This window comes from Phocoena sinus, chromosome 1 (genome assembly GCF_008692025.1).
Source record: "Phocoena sinus isolate mPhoSin1 chromosome 1, mPhoSin1.pri, whole genome shotgun sequence".
NCBI lineage: Eukaryota > Metazoa > Chordata > Mammalia > Artiodactyla > Phocoenidae > Phocoena > Phocoena sinus.
In genome coordinates this window covers 99896450-99912855 of record NC_045763.1, presented here as the reverse complement: position 1 = coordinate 99912855, position 16406 = coordinate 99896450, and the positions used below count along the sequence as shown (strand labels likewise).

The 16406-nt window shown below is 54.5% G+C and overlaps 1 protein-coding gene across 3 annotated transcripts in view; it reads left to right on the top strand.

Annotated features, from left to right (window-relative positions):
• Positions 1 to 2257: 2257 nt before the first annotated feature.
• Positions 2258 to 16406, top strand: part of KCND3 (potassium voltage-gated channel subfamily D member 3) — a 232020-nt gene continuing 217871 nt past the window's right edge. For 2 of the 3 annotated variants that reach the window (XM_032638995.1, XM_032638987.1), the window contains exon 1: positions 9405 to 10510. In XM_032638995.1, the coding sequence (XP_032494886.1) occupies positions 9405 to 10510 (1106 nt within the window). Of the gene's footprint in view, positions 2407 to 9332; positions 10511 to 16406 lie in introns of those variants that run through there. The other variant, XM_032639006.1, reaches the window with a different exon arrangement.

The following is a 16406-nucleotide window of genomic DNA, read 5'->3' as shown; positions in this document are numbered from 1 at the left end:
CTGTCTTCAAACAGGGCTGACCAGGCACAGGAGAGAGCACAATTGTCCTGTAAGTATACGTCTCTGGAGGAGGACGATGCCCCCAATCTAACTGTTCCTGGAAACCTCCAAGCTTTGGGGCAGACTCAGCCCTTGAGCTACCCGCAAGATGCAAAACAAAGATGGGAACGCACAAGAGTTCAAACCTGGGCAGAAATAAAGTACCAGGTTTTAACTCTCCCAAGTTGGACATGGGGGTGTTGGACTGAAGGAACCTGCCCTTCCGTGGACCTGCTCACCCAGAGTCTGGTGAACTCCCAGGGGTCAGAGCAGTTGTGAGAAAATTAGCTCTTCCCCGAGGGATGGGAGGAGGGAGGTGGGAGCAGTGCCAAGGCCTTCCCTGAATTCTTCCCCTGTCTGCCAGGGAGCGGCACTGTTGTTAATCATTATCACTGTATGCAAATCAGTATGCAAATCCCACACCGCTCCGGGACTTCTGGCAAATGCTAATAGAGCCCACGCCCAGCTCTTGAAGGGCCAGTGTACACCTTTCAGAACGACTAGGTGAAGGGGGTTTTGGGGAGAGTGGGTGAATGAGGGGCTCCTAGTCGCCAGGGGCCCACTGGGGCTCAGACCACAGTGACTCACCCCCCACCCCTTAATCTAGAAAAGGGCCAAGGGTTCTCACAAGCCAGAAGCCCCGTCTGGACTCGGAGATGTTCTTTCCCAGCCCGCTTCAAGAACACCCTTCCCTTCACCGCACACTTTGCTTTTCCCTCGGTCTCTGTCTCACACCCAGAACTGTGGTCGCTCAAGCCCTGCGTTCCGTCCCTGCTGAGGCACAGAGCCGCCTCGCCTCCGGAGCGCCAGGCGATTCCGGGTACAGGCCGAGATCTCTGGAGTCCGGACGCAGGAAAAGCTGGAGCCACGCGGATTGGCAATGTTCGAGGGGACTGAACCCTCTGCGCACATTGGCCGAGAGTGTAGGAGTCTGGGCCGTATACCACTCTCTCCGGATGCTCCAGGGCTCCATCCGCCCGGCCCTCTGGGCACGTGCCGACTGCCGGCTCCCCCTCCTGGGCCAAGGCATCGGGCAGTGGGAATCCATGGGTTTCGGAGAGGGACCGAGGCACTGGGCGGACTTGGGTTGAGAGTTCACGCTCCCAAGACCAGACTTTTGGGTCTGGGTACTGAGTACACGTGGAAGCATAAGAGGGCAAATCCCTACCTTCGGGTCGTGCCCCTCGCGCTCTGGAAGGAAAGCGGCTCTTACATGGGGCAAGGGCATCGTGTGTCCCCCCGAGACCTCTCCAGCCCCGGCCACGGAGCTCAGAGCCGCGGCGAGCCACGAAGCTTGCGCGGTGTCGGGCTCCACCTCCCCAGGTGGCAGGGCTCGGCCGCAAGCAAGTGCTGGTGTCGCGTGGACAGTCGGTGAGAGACACCCAGCTGGGTCCACACACACCCCACGCGCGCACACACTGGAGCTCCCTTCCACCTCTCCCCGGGTCCCCAGCACACACGCCCCCGAGCTCACGCTCACGCCTACTTCCCGCTCCGCCCCCACCCCCAGGCCGCGCTCACCTTGCCACGCTCACCCCCGGCCCACCCTCGCTGGCACACGCGCTCACACCCGCGTCGGCACACTCCACCACCTCCAGGCACACCCTAGGATTCCTCCACTGGCCTGGGGAGACGCACCAGGCTCTGCCTCGTCTCCCTGCCCCCCACCCTCGCTCACGCGCGCGCCCCTCTACACACACACACACACACACACACACACACACACACACACCCTCTCACGGGGAGTCACTCCCCCTAGCACGCCCTCGCCCTGGGCACCCTCCCGCGGCGAGCCTCCGGGTCCTCCTCATCTCTCTCTCCGCTGCCTGGCGGCCCCGCGCTCTCGAGCCCGGCCTGGAGCCGCTCGGCCGCCGGGAATCGGTAGGGAGACGAGGGCGCAGCCTCGCCGCCTCCCCCGGACTCTCCTCTCCGCCCCGCCCGCGCCGCGCCCCCACCGCCTCCCCGTTCGGGAGAGGGACCTCGCCAGGCAGCCGGTGGCCCGCCGGGCTCCTCTCCGCGCGGCGCCAGCAGCGGCGGGGGCAGGGCGCGAGCGAGGGAGCCCGCGAGCCCGCGAGCCCGAGAGCGGAGCGGCGAAGCGGGGAGGGAACGCGCTGCTGAGCCGGGGCTGGAGCGGCGGCGGCAGCGGCGGAGGGAGGGCCCCACGGACAGACAGACGCACGAACGGACCGAGCCAGGGAGGGAGCGAGAGAGACTTCGCCGGCGAGGAGGAGCGGCGCGAGCCGCGGCTGCTGGGCGCTTCCCCGCGCTGCTGGGTGCTCGGCGCCTCCGCGGCCCCCGGCTCCCGGCCTCAGCTTCCTCACGCGCGCGAGGCGCGGGGTGCGGGGCCCGGGGCTCGCTTCGCCGAAGGTAAGAGGGACGCGACCGAGCCTTCAGGAGCCAGGAAGCGCGAGGAGCGCGGCTCCCACGCCTGTTGCTCCGGCTGCCCACGCGGCACCCTCCCACTCCTGCACCCGGGTGGGTGGGCGCTGGGGCGCCGGAAGGATTGGGGGTGGGGCTGGCGCCGTGGGGGAGCAGGCAGCCGGCCCGGGGGCGTCGGTTCCCTTGGGCTGCGGAGCCACCTCCGGGGCAGCTAGGCGCTGTGAGGTTTGGAGGTGGGGTTCTGAACCTCTGCCCTCCTTCCATTGGCCTGCCTTCCCTCGGGGGTGCCAGAGGCAGCGCCACTGGATCCGGCGGCAGGTGGCGACGGCTCGCTCGGTCCCTCGCTCCTTGTGAGGGGAGAAGGAGAGAAATGGCTGAGGGTGGAAGCAGGGAGCAGTTTGGGGCGCTTCAGAAAGTTCTCCAGCCGGGCGATCCGTCGGTGTGCCTACCAGAGGCTGGGGGCCCGCACATCTGGTCCTGTCCGACGCCGCTTCCACCCTGCGAGCTCGGGAAAGGGTCTCTGAGTGACACCGTGGGCCAACGCGGCCCGGCGGAGGCCGTTCCGAAAGACTCACTTTGCGAGATGTTTACACTGGGGATGAGGCGCTGAAGGGACTGGGCAGAGAAGTTACCTGGAATCAACTAAATTCCTGCGCTTGCTTAGTGTTGACATTTGAATCGAGTCCAAGATGTTCTGCTTTTATCCCGGGCAGCCGTGATATGTCAGCAACAGGCTGAGGTTCCGGACCTGGAATCTGATAGCAAAGAGAAGGCTCGGTTGTATTTCTTAGGAGAGGGTGCCTGAACTTTCTCGCTATCCTAGGTACAATGCGATCTATTTAAGACCTGGTTGCTATGTGGTGCATGGTGTATTTTGCATGAATTCACAGCGATGGTTAGGTTTACGCCTTTTTTTACCATTACTTCAAGGGAACCTGGATATTAAATGTCTGTAGAAAGGCAGCCTGGGCCAGTAGGAATTCAGTGCAGAACATGTGTATCTTTCCCCATGTGGACATGTTGGCACAGGGGTGGGAATAGATGTGTTTATTTTTCCTTGTCTCTACTTGAATGCAATAAAATGCAAGTACACAAGGGACCCCCAGAGGAAGAAAGATTAGTGGCTTGTTCCCTTTCGCTGTTGAAGAGGCTGGAGGAAAAAACAAGAGTTCAGGAAAGTGCCGTGGCCAGCCTGGGAGTGGCAGTGCAGGAGAAGAGGAGCTCTGTGTGTGTCCCAGGCCTGTACCCCAAGATCCCCAGCTTGCCACTCTGTCAGTTTCATGCCTGCTTATGCAAACCCTGTGGGCACAGGAGAATGCCCCCTGGGTTGTCAGGACCTTCTCCTCCCCCAGACTGGCCCTATTCTGGGCTGAGCGATGTGTCGTAAAATCGTGGAAAGTAAAAGTTTCCAGAGCCTCTCCATACCCGGCTCTCTGCCGAGGTCACTGAAGGGCAGACCTTGGTGACATGACATTTTGGTTGCCTTGCGCCTGTGCTCAGGTTAGGTGTCAATCCCCAGGACAGGCTGCCTGGTCACTTTGCCCACGTTTGTCTTCTTCCTCCTCCGGAGAAGTTGGTTAACAGGGCTGCCGTTTTACAGCAGGCGAATGTGTTACCCTTTTCCAGTTTTTTTTTTTCCCCCTGTGTCATTTCAACACTCACCTGTTTTAAATGTCTCTTCCCCATCCTCCCCCACCCCCATCTTTCCCACTGTCAAACTCTTCTGCCAAAAACAAAAATAGCTTCAGATTTTTCATTTGTAAGGCGTCCACGTCCTAGTAAAACCTTGGCATTTGAGGCCTGTGCAGTGCCATTGGCTGGAAATGGGGCCGCACGGTTGTGCCTGTTGCAGGAATTCATACCCAGGTCGGCTCCAGGAAGTGTTGGTGCCCATCAGGGGGTGAGCGCTGTGGTGATGGCCTTGGAGAAGCCCTGCTTGAGCCGGGTCATGCCGACAGGGTTTGTGTGGAGGGTATGGCTGGTATGGCCGTAGGCATGGTATGTGGTGGGGACACTTTTCCTCCCCTTCAAAATTCACACACACACACACACACACACACACACACACACACATACACACTCACACAGAAAGTAGCAATGGGGTAATTCCTCCCTTTTTGGTACCTTTTACTAGGGGAACAGGGCTCGAAGCTCTGGAGACAGCCTAGCTCTTGCCTGGCCTTCTTTGGGAAGATTGTCCTGGATTAATGCATGGCGTCAAAGTTTGGCCTTGGGACCAGAGGCTTTTATGATAGATAGAGAGGGACTGTTCCTCCTACCCCAGCTCTCAATTGTTCATCTGAGAGCAGTTTGTAAAATACCCAGGGCCCTTGGAGAAGAGGAGATTGGCAGAGCGTGGAGAGCGTAAGGTGATGGGGCTCAGCTTGGTAGAGGAAGGTAGCAGGCAGTGAGGTTTGGGAGTCAGGGTGAAACAGCACTGACTCTCAGGGTGCACAGCCTCATACCTGGCCCAAGCAGGGTGCTGCAGGGTACCTCTTGGCTCAGTGGTCTCTTACTCTTTGCCACTGGAACCCCTCAAGTTCCTGCCTTTCTGAGCTCCATTCTGGGATAAAGCGGGAATGTTAAGAGTCAGAGGTCCAGGGCCCAGGGTCTGGAGCCTGGCTCTCTTTACCCTCCAGGGGGGTGGCCAGGGGTTCTGTGGATGAACTGGGCCTTTGATTGCCTTGAGATATAAGCAGTGCAGGTTGTGTGCCCTTTTCTGGGCACTAGCCTCATCAGGCATTCCCAGAACTGCCCTCTAAAAGGAGGCTCAGACTAACTCTGTCCCCACAGCAACAAACCCAGATGGTCTACTTCCTGCTTTGCAGGGGCGACTGCCATGGAGAGGTCTCAGCGAGACCTGAGCTACAGGCTTGATGTCCTGGATCCAGTAGAATCAAGGATTATTCGAGCTAAAGATCTCCTTGTCACTTTCTTGTCCAGTTATCTCATTTGACAGATGAGGGTTGTGAGGCCCAGAGGGTAATGGTGGCTTGCTTCCACGAGTTCAGGAGAGAATTGGAACTGGAGTGCAGGGCATCCAGACCCCATGCTTTCTGCTGCCTGGGGACAGGGTGAGGGGAGTATACATCCTGCTGTGGAACATCAGTATCTGACTACACCTAGGCCAAGAAAGCCATGTGGCAGTGAGCTGATCGGTGGCCTATTGGAAAATCGTCAACTCCCATATACATGGAGCATAGTCATTTTGAAGGAGTCTCAGCTCCTTTTCTGAAACTTGTCAGCATAAATGCCCATGTCATAGGATTTGGGGGGGATTAATTAACTGTTGCTGTAAAAGTGCTTAAACCGGTGCCCACTGCATGGTCAGTGCTCAGTAAATGTTGGCTAAATCTGAATTGGAATTATCTTGTCACCAATGTTTAAATTGTAGTCTTGCTTCCCAAACTTCCCTTGCCCCTTAGAAAACCTAGCTAAGTGTGTGCTTAGGGACTACAGATTCTCCTAGTAACCTAAAGGAAATACAGGGAGTTATAAGGGTAAATTTCTTGAAGAAAGATATAAAATGCACAGGATGTGTTCCCAAGTCTTCTATCGGCAGCATCAGTGGCATGCGGATTACTCACTGCCGTGGATGAATGATCCCCCTGTTCTTTCCTCAGTTCCCGTAATCAAGAACTCATCAGGCCTGTGCTGTTTTACTCTTCTCTGAATGGTGACATTTAGAGGAATGTCATTGTCATTCCTGATGTCTACCGTGACACCTGAATCAACCTCCCTTTATGAGGAAGCAGAGGGACCTGTGAATATGCTCCTTAGCATGAAGAGGGGGAAACTGAGGCAGAGATTGGCTCCTTGGGAAAATTCCACTGAGAGCCACAGGGAGTCAGAGGCACTTAAATTGGGTTCATTTTATTCAGATCTGTCTTCAGAGTTTACTGAGTGTTTGGAGAGAGAATGCCCACCCTTGAAAACCCCTGATAGGCATGGCATGGGGTAAAATCGATGGACTGCAAGTTACATCTATATAATCTGGGTTCCCGCCTACCAAAAGTAGGTTGAGCACGGACCACACTACCTCCTAAGTTGTCACGTAAGTGTTGAGGTGTCATGGCCTTTACCCTTAAGGAGCTTAGTGTGGGATGGGGAAAACAGGGAAGAGACATGGCTATACCCTTGAACTCCACGTTGAAACTGCCTGGGTTTAAATCTCTCTGCCTAATTATTACATCCTTTAGCCAGTTATACCTCCTCATACTTCATCTTCCTCACCTGCAAAATGGGGACGACAGTGGTGTCTGCCCCCTAGGGGTGTTGGTGGGGTGGGCTGAGGTGATCCGTGTAAGCATGCAGTACTGGGCTGGCTGGCAGTGAGCCCTCGGTAAACATCAGCTGCTATTCTTCTTACAGGAAGACCTTGAGAAGCAGTGTAGCACAGCACCTCAGGGCACGTGGCGTGGGGTGGGATCCCCATTCTGCCCCTTTCCAGCTGGCAGACTGCTGAATTTCAGACTTCTTCCTGGGGTTGCTGTGAGGATTACATGAGATGATCCACGGGAGACAGTGCAGTGCCTGGCATAGAGTCAGTGCTCAATTATTGTTGGCCGTGATGATTAATAAGACAGAGAGGGCTTCCCTGGTGGCGCAGTGGTTGAGAGTCCGCCTGCCGCTTCAGGGGACACGGGTTCGTGCCCCGGTCCGGGAGGGTCCCACATGCCGCGGAGCGGCTGGGCCCGTGAGCCACGGCCGCTGAGCCTGCGCGTCCGGAACCTGTGCTCCGCAACGGGAGAGGCCACAGCAGTGAGAGGCCCGCGTACCGCAAAATAAATAAATAAATAAAATAAGACAGAGAGTGTCTGTAATCCAGGCGAGAGGGTGATAGGTGCTAGGGAAGAGGGGCAAACAAAGTGCCGAGAGCCCAAAGGAGGAGAGAATTTCAGAGTGGGGAGAGGAAGGCGCATCACAGAGGGAGTGAGGCACAGGTGGGATTCTAACAGGAGGACTGGGTGAAGGGGAAGGATATTCCCAACAGAAAGGAAGAGTGCCCACAGACAGAACCCACAAGGGCTGCGCATGAGCCCGTCTGTGGTCTAGGGTGGGTGCATGGGACATGGGGCTAGAATGATAAACCAGGATCCGTTTATGGAAATGCCAGAATGCCGCCAAAGATTCGGACTTGATTTTGTAGGCTGTGGGGAAATCTTGCTTAGGGAGATTACCCTGAGCAGAATGGATTTACTGGGAACAGGAGAAACAGGGTCGGGGAGGGGGGCAGTTGAGAGACAAGCAGGCCAGTGGGAAGGAGGCCTGAGGGAAATGAGGCCTTAATGAGGGCAGTAGAACTCCTGTCTCATTATTTGGCAACTCTTTGGGTGGAGCAGTGAGGAAGGTGGCCAAGGCGACAGGCCCGGGGTTAAGGATGCTGTGAACAAAAGGTAAAGAGCAGCTTATTTTGCAGGGAGGTAGACTCAGCTGACACCTGTCCAGTTTCAGAGGCATCCAGGTGGGAAAGTCTGTGGTGGCTCAGGAATGAGAGGGGGTAGAGATCTGGAAAACCTAGAAGAGTTGGGAGTCAAGAGAAGCAAGCAGGGTTACAAGGAAAGGTGAAGATCAAATCCCATTACAAGACTCACCCTCTGCCTCATTTCTTTAAACCAGCCGAACTCCAGAGGGTCCAAATAATTCTGAGTCAGGACTGGTTCTGTGTAATCAGTTTAGGATTTGGGAAAACGAGTGTCAACCCCAAACAATTTCCCGTTGCTGTTACGTGTGTTTCTGTGTCACCACATGTCTCCCCACAGATGGTATACATTTGGGATTGCAGAGTCATTTCACTATCATCTTTAAAAAGCCAGATTTGGGTAGGTAAATCTGTTTCCCAAAGCCAAATATAATTCTCCGCGCCACTGTTCCCTCCATCCACGCAGGTGATGGGGAAGTGTGTACTCAGCGTGGCTCAGAGAGCGGTGAGTGAAGGGCCGAGGTGGCCCAGCTCTGGAGGAATCTCTGAGGGTGGGAGAGAGGCCAGGTGAAAGAGGCTGGCTTGGGAAAGAGTATTGTTATATAACCCGAGGGAGTTATGGATGGTGGGCAGATGGAGACGGGAGGCGAGGAGCCTGGAGATGGCAATAAGCGTGGATCAGCTTCCTCTGGGAGGGAGAGGGACAATGCATGAAAGGCAGGTGAACCAAGAATCCAAGAGCCCTTTGCAAGGTGGGGGAGGAACCCCAGCCTCACAGCCTCTGCCACATCTTTCTGTTATGGCCCTGAGGGCGTGATTGGACACGAGGTTGCTGGATTTCCCAGAGTAGCGCTCCACCAGAGTCAGCCTTCTCCATGGGACTCGGGGACAGAACTCCACCAAATCCTGGGTCTACTGTGGTCACCTGCCATCTCAGAGAATTGTCCAGACCTGGGCAACCCCAGCCTCCTCACCCGTGAAGAGTGGAAAGAATGTATTTACCTGATCTCCCTCATCCACATGCCATTCCTGACTACCCTAGTGGGTGAAGAGAGAAATAAAAATTAGCATGTTTATCCCACTTTTAAATTCATTTAATGAGAACTCATTTACCCTCTCCCAATTTAAATTCGTAGTAATGCCATAACCTTTCGGAGCTGATTATTACCCACGTCTTCCCAGATCTTTCTGCTAAAGACGCTTTCCCTCCAAATGCTTCTGAGCCCTCTTGGAACTTGACAATTTGTCAGGCAGTCAACAAATTCCGGTGATCCCACACTGCTGCACGGGCCCGGTGGGTGCTAGGTGCTCTCCCGGCGAAGGGAGGGGAAAGAATCAAGTCTCCTCTCTTTGGTGGTGTCTTCAGTTCCATTAATTTGCCTTCCAGACTTTTGCTCTTTCACTTACCGATGACCCTTCCCTGTGTCCCATTTCCCACCCGGGGGACCAATCAGGGACTCACTGGTTCTCCGCTCTCTCCTCCTGTCTCCAGGGGTCGCTGAACTACCTCTCAAGCTGGTGTGCGCAGTGGCGGAGCAGTGGCCACCCAAGAGCTGGAGTCACCATGGCGGCCGGAGTCGCAGCCTGGCTGCCTTTCGCGCGGGCTGCGGCCATCGGGTGGATGCCGGTGGCCAACTGCCCCATGCCCCTCGCCCCGGCAGACAAGAACAAGCGGCAGGATGAACTGATCGTCCTCAACGTGAGCGGGCGGAGGTTCCAGACGTGGCGGACCACGCTGGAGCGCTACCCGGACACACTGCTGGGCAGCACGGAGAAGGAGTTCTTCTTCAACGAGGACACCAAGGAGTACTTCTTCGACCGGGACCCAGAAGTGTTCCGCTGCGTCCTCAACTTCTATCGCACAGGCAAGCTGCACTACCCCCGCTACGAGTGCATCTCCGCCTACGATGACGAGCTGGCTTTCTATGGCATCCTGCCCGAGATCATTGGCGACTGCTGTTACGAGGAGTACAAGGACCGCAAGAGGGAGAACGCCGAGCGGCTCATGGACGACAACGACTCGGAGAATAACCAGGAGTCCATGCCCTCCCTCAGCTTCCGCCAGACCATGTGGCGGGCCTTCGAGAACCCACACACCAGCACACTGGCCTTGGTCTTCTACTACGTGACTGGCTTCTTCATTGCCGTCTCGGTCATCACCAACGTGGTGGAGACGGTGCCGTGTGGCACGGTGCCTGGGAGCAAGGAGCTGCCGTGTGGCGAGCGCTACTCGGTGGCCTTCTTTTGTCTGGACACCGCCTGTGTCATGATCTTCACGGTGGAGTACCTCCTCCGGCTCTTCGCAGCGCCCAGCCGCTACCGCTTCATCCGCAGCGTGATGAGCATCATCGACGTGGTGGCCATCATGCCCTACTACATCGGCCTGGTGATGACCAACAATGAGGACGTGTCGGGTGCCTTCGTCACGCTTCGGGTCTTCCGCGTCTTCAGGATCTTCAAGTTCTCCCGCCACTCCCAGGGCTTGCGGATCCTGGGCTACACCCTGAAGAGCTGTGCCTCTGAGCTCGGCTTCCTCCTCTTCTCCCTCACCATGGCCATCATCATCTTTGCCACTGTGATGTTTTACGCCGAGAAGGGCTCCTCCGCCAGCAAGTTCACGAGCATCCCCGCCTCTTTTTGGTACACCATCGTCACCATGACCACACTGGGGTAAGTCCTGCTCTGTTGGACTGGAGAAGGGCGGAGGTTGGATTGACGATGATGCTTTGGATGGTATCAGGATTGGGCAGAGGAGGATGGAGTCGCTTCTCCAAGTTGTAGGAGCAAGGGAAGCCCCTCATCAGAAGAGGAAGGCACGTGAATGATTTGTTTGGGGAGGACAGAAGTCTCGGAATTGAGTTTTCTCTTTGCGGGGGGCATGCATTTTACAAAACATGGAAAATTAAATCACCATTTATTTTTTTCAGCCATGCCTTCTGTGTATGTGTGTGTGGTGAGGGAGAGGTGAGTGGTGATTGCTGCATGCTTATATGTATCTTGTGCTTGCAAGGGCTGCCTTGAGGAGAAGAACAGCGTAGCAGGAAGGAAGAGGACAGTGAGAAGTTCAGCGAGTGTTGTCAGGAGGGTACAGATTTCCATTAACAGAAGACACCTAGAACACTCTTTTGGGATCCTTCCTGCATTTCTCCTTTGTCGTGTATTTGCAGGCTGTTTTCTCTTTTGCCTTACTTTTCTTCTCTGCTGCCACAGATGCTCAAGGGTTCAGTAGCTCTGAACAGACTCTCTCTAAGGGACTCTGAACTTGGGTTTTCTCGCTGAAGGAACAGCAGTCTTGCTTTCTCAGCCTGACTCTGTGATGCAATGATCTGGCCTTCCTGGGCAATTGTGAGGTGGTCTGAATGGATCATGTGGCCGGACACAGTGGCAGTAGTATATCATCAGAGGGAGGGAGAGGCGCTCAGCGAGGTCCCAGGTGACTGTCTCTTCCGTCTCCCCGAGGTCCCCTCTGCAGCTGAGGTCACCAAAATGTATTTGCGGTACTGGGATGTGAAGATTTCCATCAGAGGATGGCGGGGTGAGGAAGCAGATTACAATCTTCACCCTAACGGGATTAGGGCCAATGAGGGCAGCTTTACGGAGACGTGTATTTCTTAGGGGTTGCTGCTTCAGCCCTTGCAACTCGTTGAGGCTAACGCAGAACCCCTTCGTGATTCGTATGCTGGGTCTATATTCGCTTAAGCCAGGAAGCCTTATATTGCTGATGGAGAATTCGTGAAGCTTTTTATTTGGTGTTTGACAGTTCGGTTCGCGGCGTCCTGGTGATTTGGTTTTGTTCTTTCCTGGCTGAAACCCTGCGGCACTGGTATCGGTTTTTCCATAGCGCTGCATGTGCTTGTGGGGAATGACTGAGCAGGTGATGGGACCTTTTCAAATGATTACATGTGTCATTCTGCCACATGGGAGGGAGTAGCAAGGGGGAGGGCGTGGGGTGTCACTGTCCACGATGGGGGCATTCCATTCACCTCTGTCCGTCTGACAGAGGCCACCCTGCCCCTTCCTCCCTTTCCAACACACACGCAGCCTCCAAATAGCTGCTCCCACCCAGATGGGCAAGAAAGTCTGGTCCTTTGACCTTGCCTCTCTTGGCTTAGGGGGCGGATGTGGCTTCCTGGTACGGTGGAATATTTAGGGATTAAAATGGGCTAGAGAGCTGGCCACGTGTCAGGAGAAGGAGGCACATTTGCTGCTTCTATGCTAACCTGGCCATCCCTTCGCTTTCCTGAAAGGGACCGCTCCCACGGCCAGGACCTCCATGGCCGCGCTCTGACATGGCTCTGACTGTCCAGCGCCCGCAAGTGCCCCTTGGTGGGACTCGTGACACCAGAGTGATGCCTCAGGACCACTGTGGGGAGAAAACAGGACAGATGGATGGTGTCATCCATGGGATGGGGGATGTGGGACTGTTTCAGAGGAGATCAGTGGAAACTTCAGTGACCACCTGCCCATTACATTTTATTAGTATAACAGCGTATGTGTGTCTACTGTGTGTCAGTAGTGTGCCAAGCACTTTGCATATGTTATCTCTTTAAGTCTTCACAATAGCCTTGCAAGGTAGGAAAAACTCTATACAACTTTGAAGATGCAGCAGGCGAGGCTCAGAGAGGTTAAGTAAATACCTGTAGTCACATAGCTGCTAAGGGGCGGTGCTGCTTTGCAAATACCAGTCTGGCTGTCTCCAGGACCCTTTCTGTTCTCATTCCCCCCTCTACTTGTTTCCGTACCATCAGGGCCCGTAGGTGGAAATCAGCCCTTCAGAGTTATTTTTTTTATTATGGCCTCAGGGTGTCATAGTCTATTCTAGTCATATCACTATTGAAGAAAGAAAGCATCAGTGCAGTGAGTACTACAGACACCTCCCTAGGCACACAGGGAATTTATAAATAAAACATTTCCTTCTGGCCAGTTTAAGTTCTGCCTTGGAAATCCATGGCTGCTTTCATGGCAAAATCCAGTGTTTTAATGTCATTGGGGAGACCAGTGATTTCCTTTAGCCTTCACTCTGTGGAATCAAGGTCGAGTCCAATGTCAGGGGGTGGACAGTCATGGCCTCACATTTATTTTTGGGAATGCGGGAGGGGCAAAGCAAGAAGACTCTGCCAGAGAGTGAGACATCGAGGAAGGGCAGGATACCTGCATGGGAAGAAGCACGCTCCCCCTGTCTGTGGGCACTGTGGACTCCTCACCCTTCCCTTCCCCGTGCATCAAGACGTCTAGCCTCGGCGAGGAAAGACTCACGGGCCAGAACAAGAAAAGAAGCCTTTTAGTTACATCTTCCTTAACCTCAGTTAAGTAACGGGAATGCAGGCTTTTTTTTCCCTTCCACCCTGGCTGGTGTCGCCCAATGCTGGATTGGGCTGCTTTGACTTTGACCTGAGTTGGCAGTGGGAACCATCACCAGGCTCACTGCTCGGCTATACACAGCAGGTGTTTGGCAAAACACTGTTAAATGGATGGGTCAATGCGAATGGGGCTCCTTTTCCATTTGCTTGGTCTGATACTGTTCTCAGTTCCTTCCAGACCCACCTGTCCTCTCTCTAGGGTGGACCCAAGATTTGGGTCTGCCCCAGCCTTGGCCCCAGGGAGAGAGGATGGCAGCCTTCACCTGGTGTGTGGTCCCCCCGACTGGGGTGCTCTGCTGCACTGTGGGGGTCTTCTTGCCCTTACTGGAGGTCTTACCCACCAGACCCTGGAAAGCTTTCCTCTCCTCGGCTGGTTTCTGTCCTGAGCTCATTTACTGGCTAGTTGTAAGCTTGTTCGACCACTCCAGAAAGCCTGTCTTTTGCTTACTCTTCACTGGCATTTGAGCCCCAAGTGGCTGTGCAATACCAAGGGCCAGTGTTCTGCCACATTCCATGTTCTGTCTGGTTGCTTCCAACAATTCCCAGCAGACTCCTAGTTCTTCCAGGCTCCAGATCCTCCCCGCCCAAACCTCCCCTTGCTTCCTATTTCCAGTCTTGAGTTCCTTTGCAGAGCAGGGCTGACTGACTGGCCGAGGGCTGATGGGCCGAGTGAAGGAGTTCGCTCTTCCCGGCTCTGGTTGCCATCTCTGCCTGCTTTCCCAGGATCCGCTGATGAGTTAGTTACTCAGGTGTCCCCAGGGAGGGATCTCCTGGAGCCAATTATTCCTATTTATTTAATTTCTCAAAATATCTTAAGCACACAGAACAATAACAGCCCAGCTGCCATCAACGCTTGAGGATGGCTTTCCTTTGCCACCTCCTTTGCTGGTGGGAAAGACACCTGTGCCCAGCCCAGGGTTCCCTTGTGCCCCCTTGACAGCTGAGCTCCCAAATTCACCATTAAAGGATTCATTTCCGTGCTCATAATGGATGCTATAAATAAAATAAATCGACAATTATCTCAGTTAACAGAGGGAAGGGATAATACAGAACTCCCAATATTAAATAAGACCAGCACATCTAGTTTGGGAATGTATTATATGGCATAGACTTCTTCAAAGCAGATTTCCCCTCTTCGTTTTATTTGACTTTGGTTGGCATCACCATTGGGCGGACTGCCTGAGCCGGTCCGTGGGTGAAGCTCACGTGGGGCGTGGGGAAGAGGGGAGGAAAGTTTTGTGAGCAAGCACCTGCAGGGCCATGGAGGACCAGCTCCAGGCCTGGATGGGGTGAGGCTCTTGGATAGCTTAGGGAGGGGGAGTTTGACCTGGGAAGGGCAGGGAGCGGCAGAGCAGCAAAGCAGCATCGCTCCTGATGAGGTGGCCCGCTGCTGCCCAAGTTGGCTTGGCTATGTAATTGAGACCGGCAGCCTGTCTTCACCCTGTGTCCTGAGATGAGAGAGCTTTTGACGGTGTCCAAAAATCACTTTAACGGGCTTCCCTGGTGGCGCAGTGGTTGAGAGTCCGCCTGCCGATGCAGGGGGCACGGGTTCGTGCCCCGGTCCGGGAAGATCCCACATGCCGCGGAGCTGCTGGGCCCGTGAGCCATGGCCGCTGAGCCTGCGCGTCTGGAGCCTGTGCTCCGCAACGGGAGAGGCCACAAAAGTGAGAGGCCCGCGTACCACACACACACATACACACACACAAAAATCACTTTAACGAAAACAATCGATTTTTACTTCTTCCAAGCAAAAGCAGCCTCCAGGTTTTTTTTGCTCCAGGGATTTGCATTTCCCTTTAAAGCATAATCCTGGAAGGGTCCTGCCTGAGGTTTCCGGAGACTGGGAGCCAGGCCTTGGAGAGCAATACAGGCACTCCACAGAGTGGGGTACTTGATCAGGCTTCCCCAGTGGAGGCAACCAGAGGTGTGGTTTTGTTAACCCTTCAATTCCTGAAATTCTGGCTGTACCCTCATCCACTGCCTCTGGGGGCCCCACCAACCCTCCTCCCACCTTGCAAATGCCTTGGTGTGGGACACTGGCCAAACGGTGCCCACCTTTGATGGTGGTGGGTCCCTGCCCAGGGAGATCTGATCAGAGTGCACTTACTGGGAATAAATGACCTCAGGGTCTTTTCTTGGTTTGACATTTCTTAACCAACAGTTTTCTGGTGCTGAAATTCCTGAGTAGAAACCTGCATCACAACAAGGAATCATTCATTCATTCAACATTTACTGAGTGCCTACTGTGTACCGGGCAGCATGGTAGGCTCTGAGAATACACAGGCACTATGATGGCACGTCAGCCCTACATAAGGTACAGACAAAATGAACTGAATGAGACTCAGTTCTCTTCCTTTGAACCAAAACAAGAGAGGGTGGGGAGAGCAGTAGACCAAGGATCAGAAAAGAGGCTTTTACTCACACTCTTCCCGTCACCCAGAGGCTACCCCTCACTCTGCTCTGTGTGTGGCTAACCCCCGTCATCCTTCGAGACAGCCCACATCGTCTCCTCCAGGAGACCTTCCCAGCCCTCCAGGAGCTCCGTGCCCCTCCTCCCGCCTCCCACTGCAGCCTCTGCATACCTCTGTCTTGCCAGTTGCCACATTTTATTAACTTTATTTGTTTATGTGTCTTTCCCCCAGGATATGAGCTCCTCAAGGGCAGGTCTCTATTCCAAAGATCATGGTATGATCCATGCCTAGCACAGGGTCTGATATGTATTGGGCCTCAATATATATCTGTTCAACCAAACAGGTTTGTACCCCAGCTTACCCATCTTCAGTTTTCTCACCTGTTAACCATCTCCTGCCCATTGTGAGAACCAATGAAAGTGCTATCTGAATGTTGGTTATATGGTCATGTCCGACAGGATATTTGTGGGTGGGTGGAGATGGGGAGACCAAGCAGAGCATTCTCTGGTTCTGACGTCAGCCTAGCAGAGTTGGGGCTTTCTTGCAAGGGAAGTTTAAGCCTTTGTCTTTCATTATTGGCTACTTGGCCAGGCTTCCCACTGCAGACTCTGGAGCAGGGAGGAGGACAAAGAGAGCCATAGATAAGCCCCCCTACCCATGAAGTATCCCTCCATTCGATTATTTGGGCTCTGGGGATACAGCATCAAAGAAAACAACCCCTGATCCAGTGGCGCTTACATTCTAGTGGAGGAAAACAGACAGTAAATAGAAAAATATATACATACATACATGTAT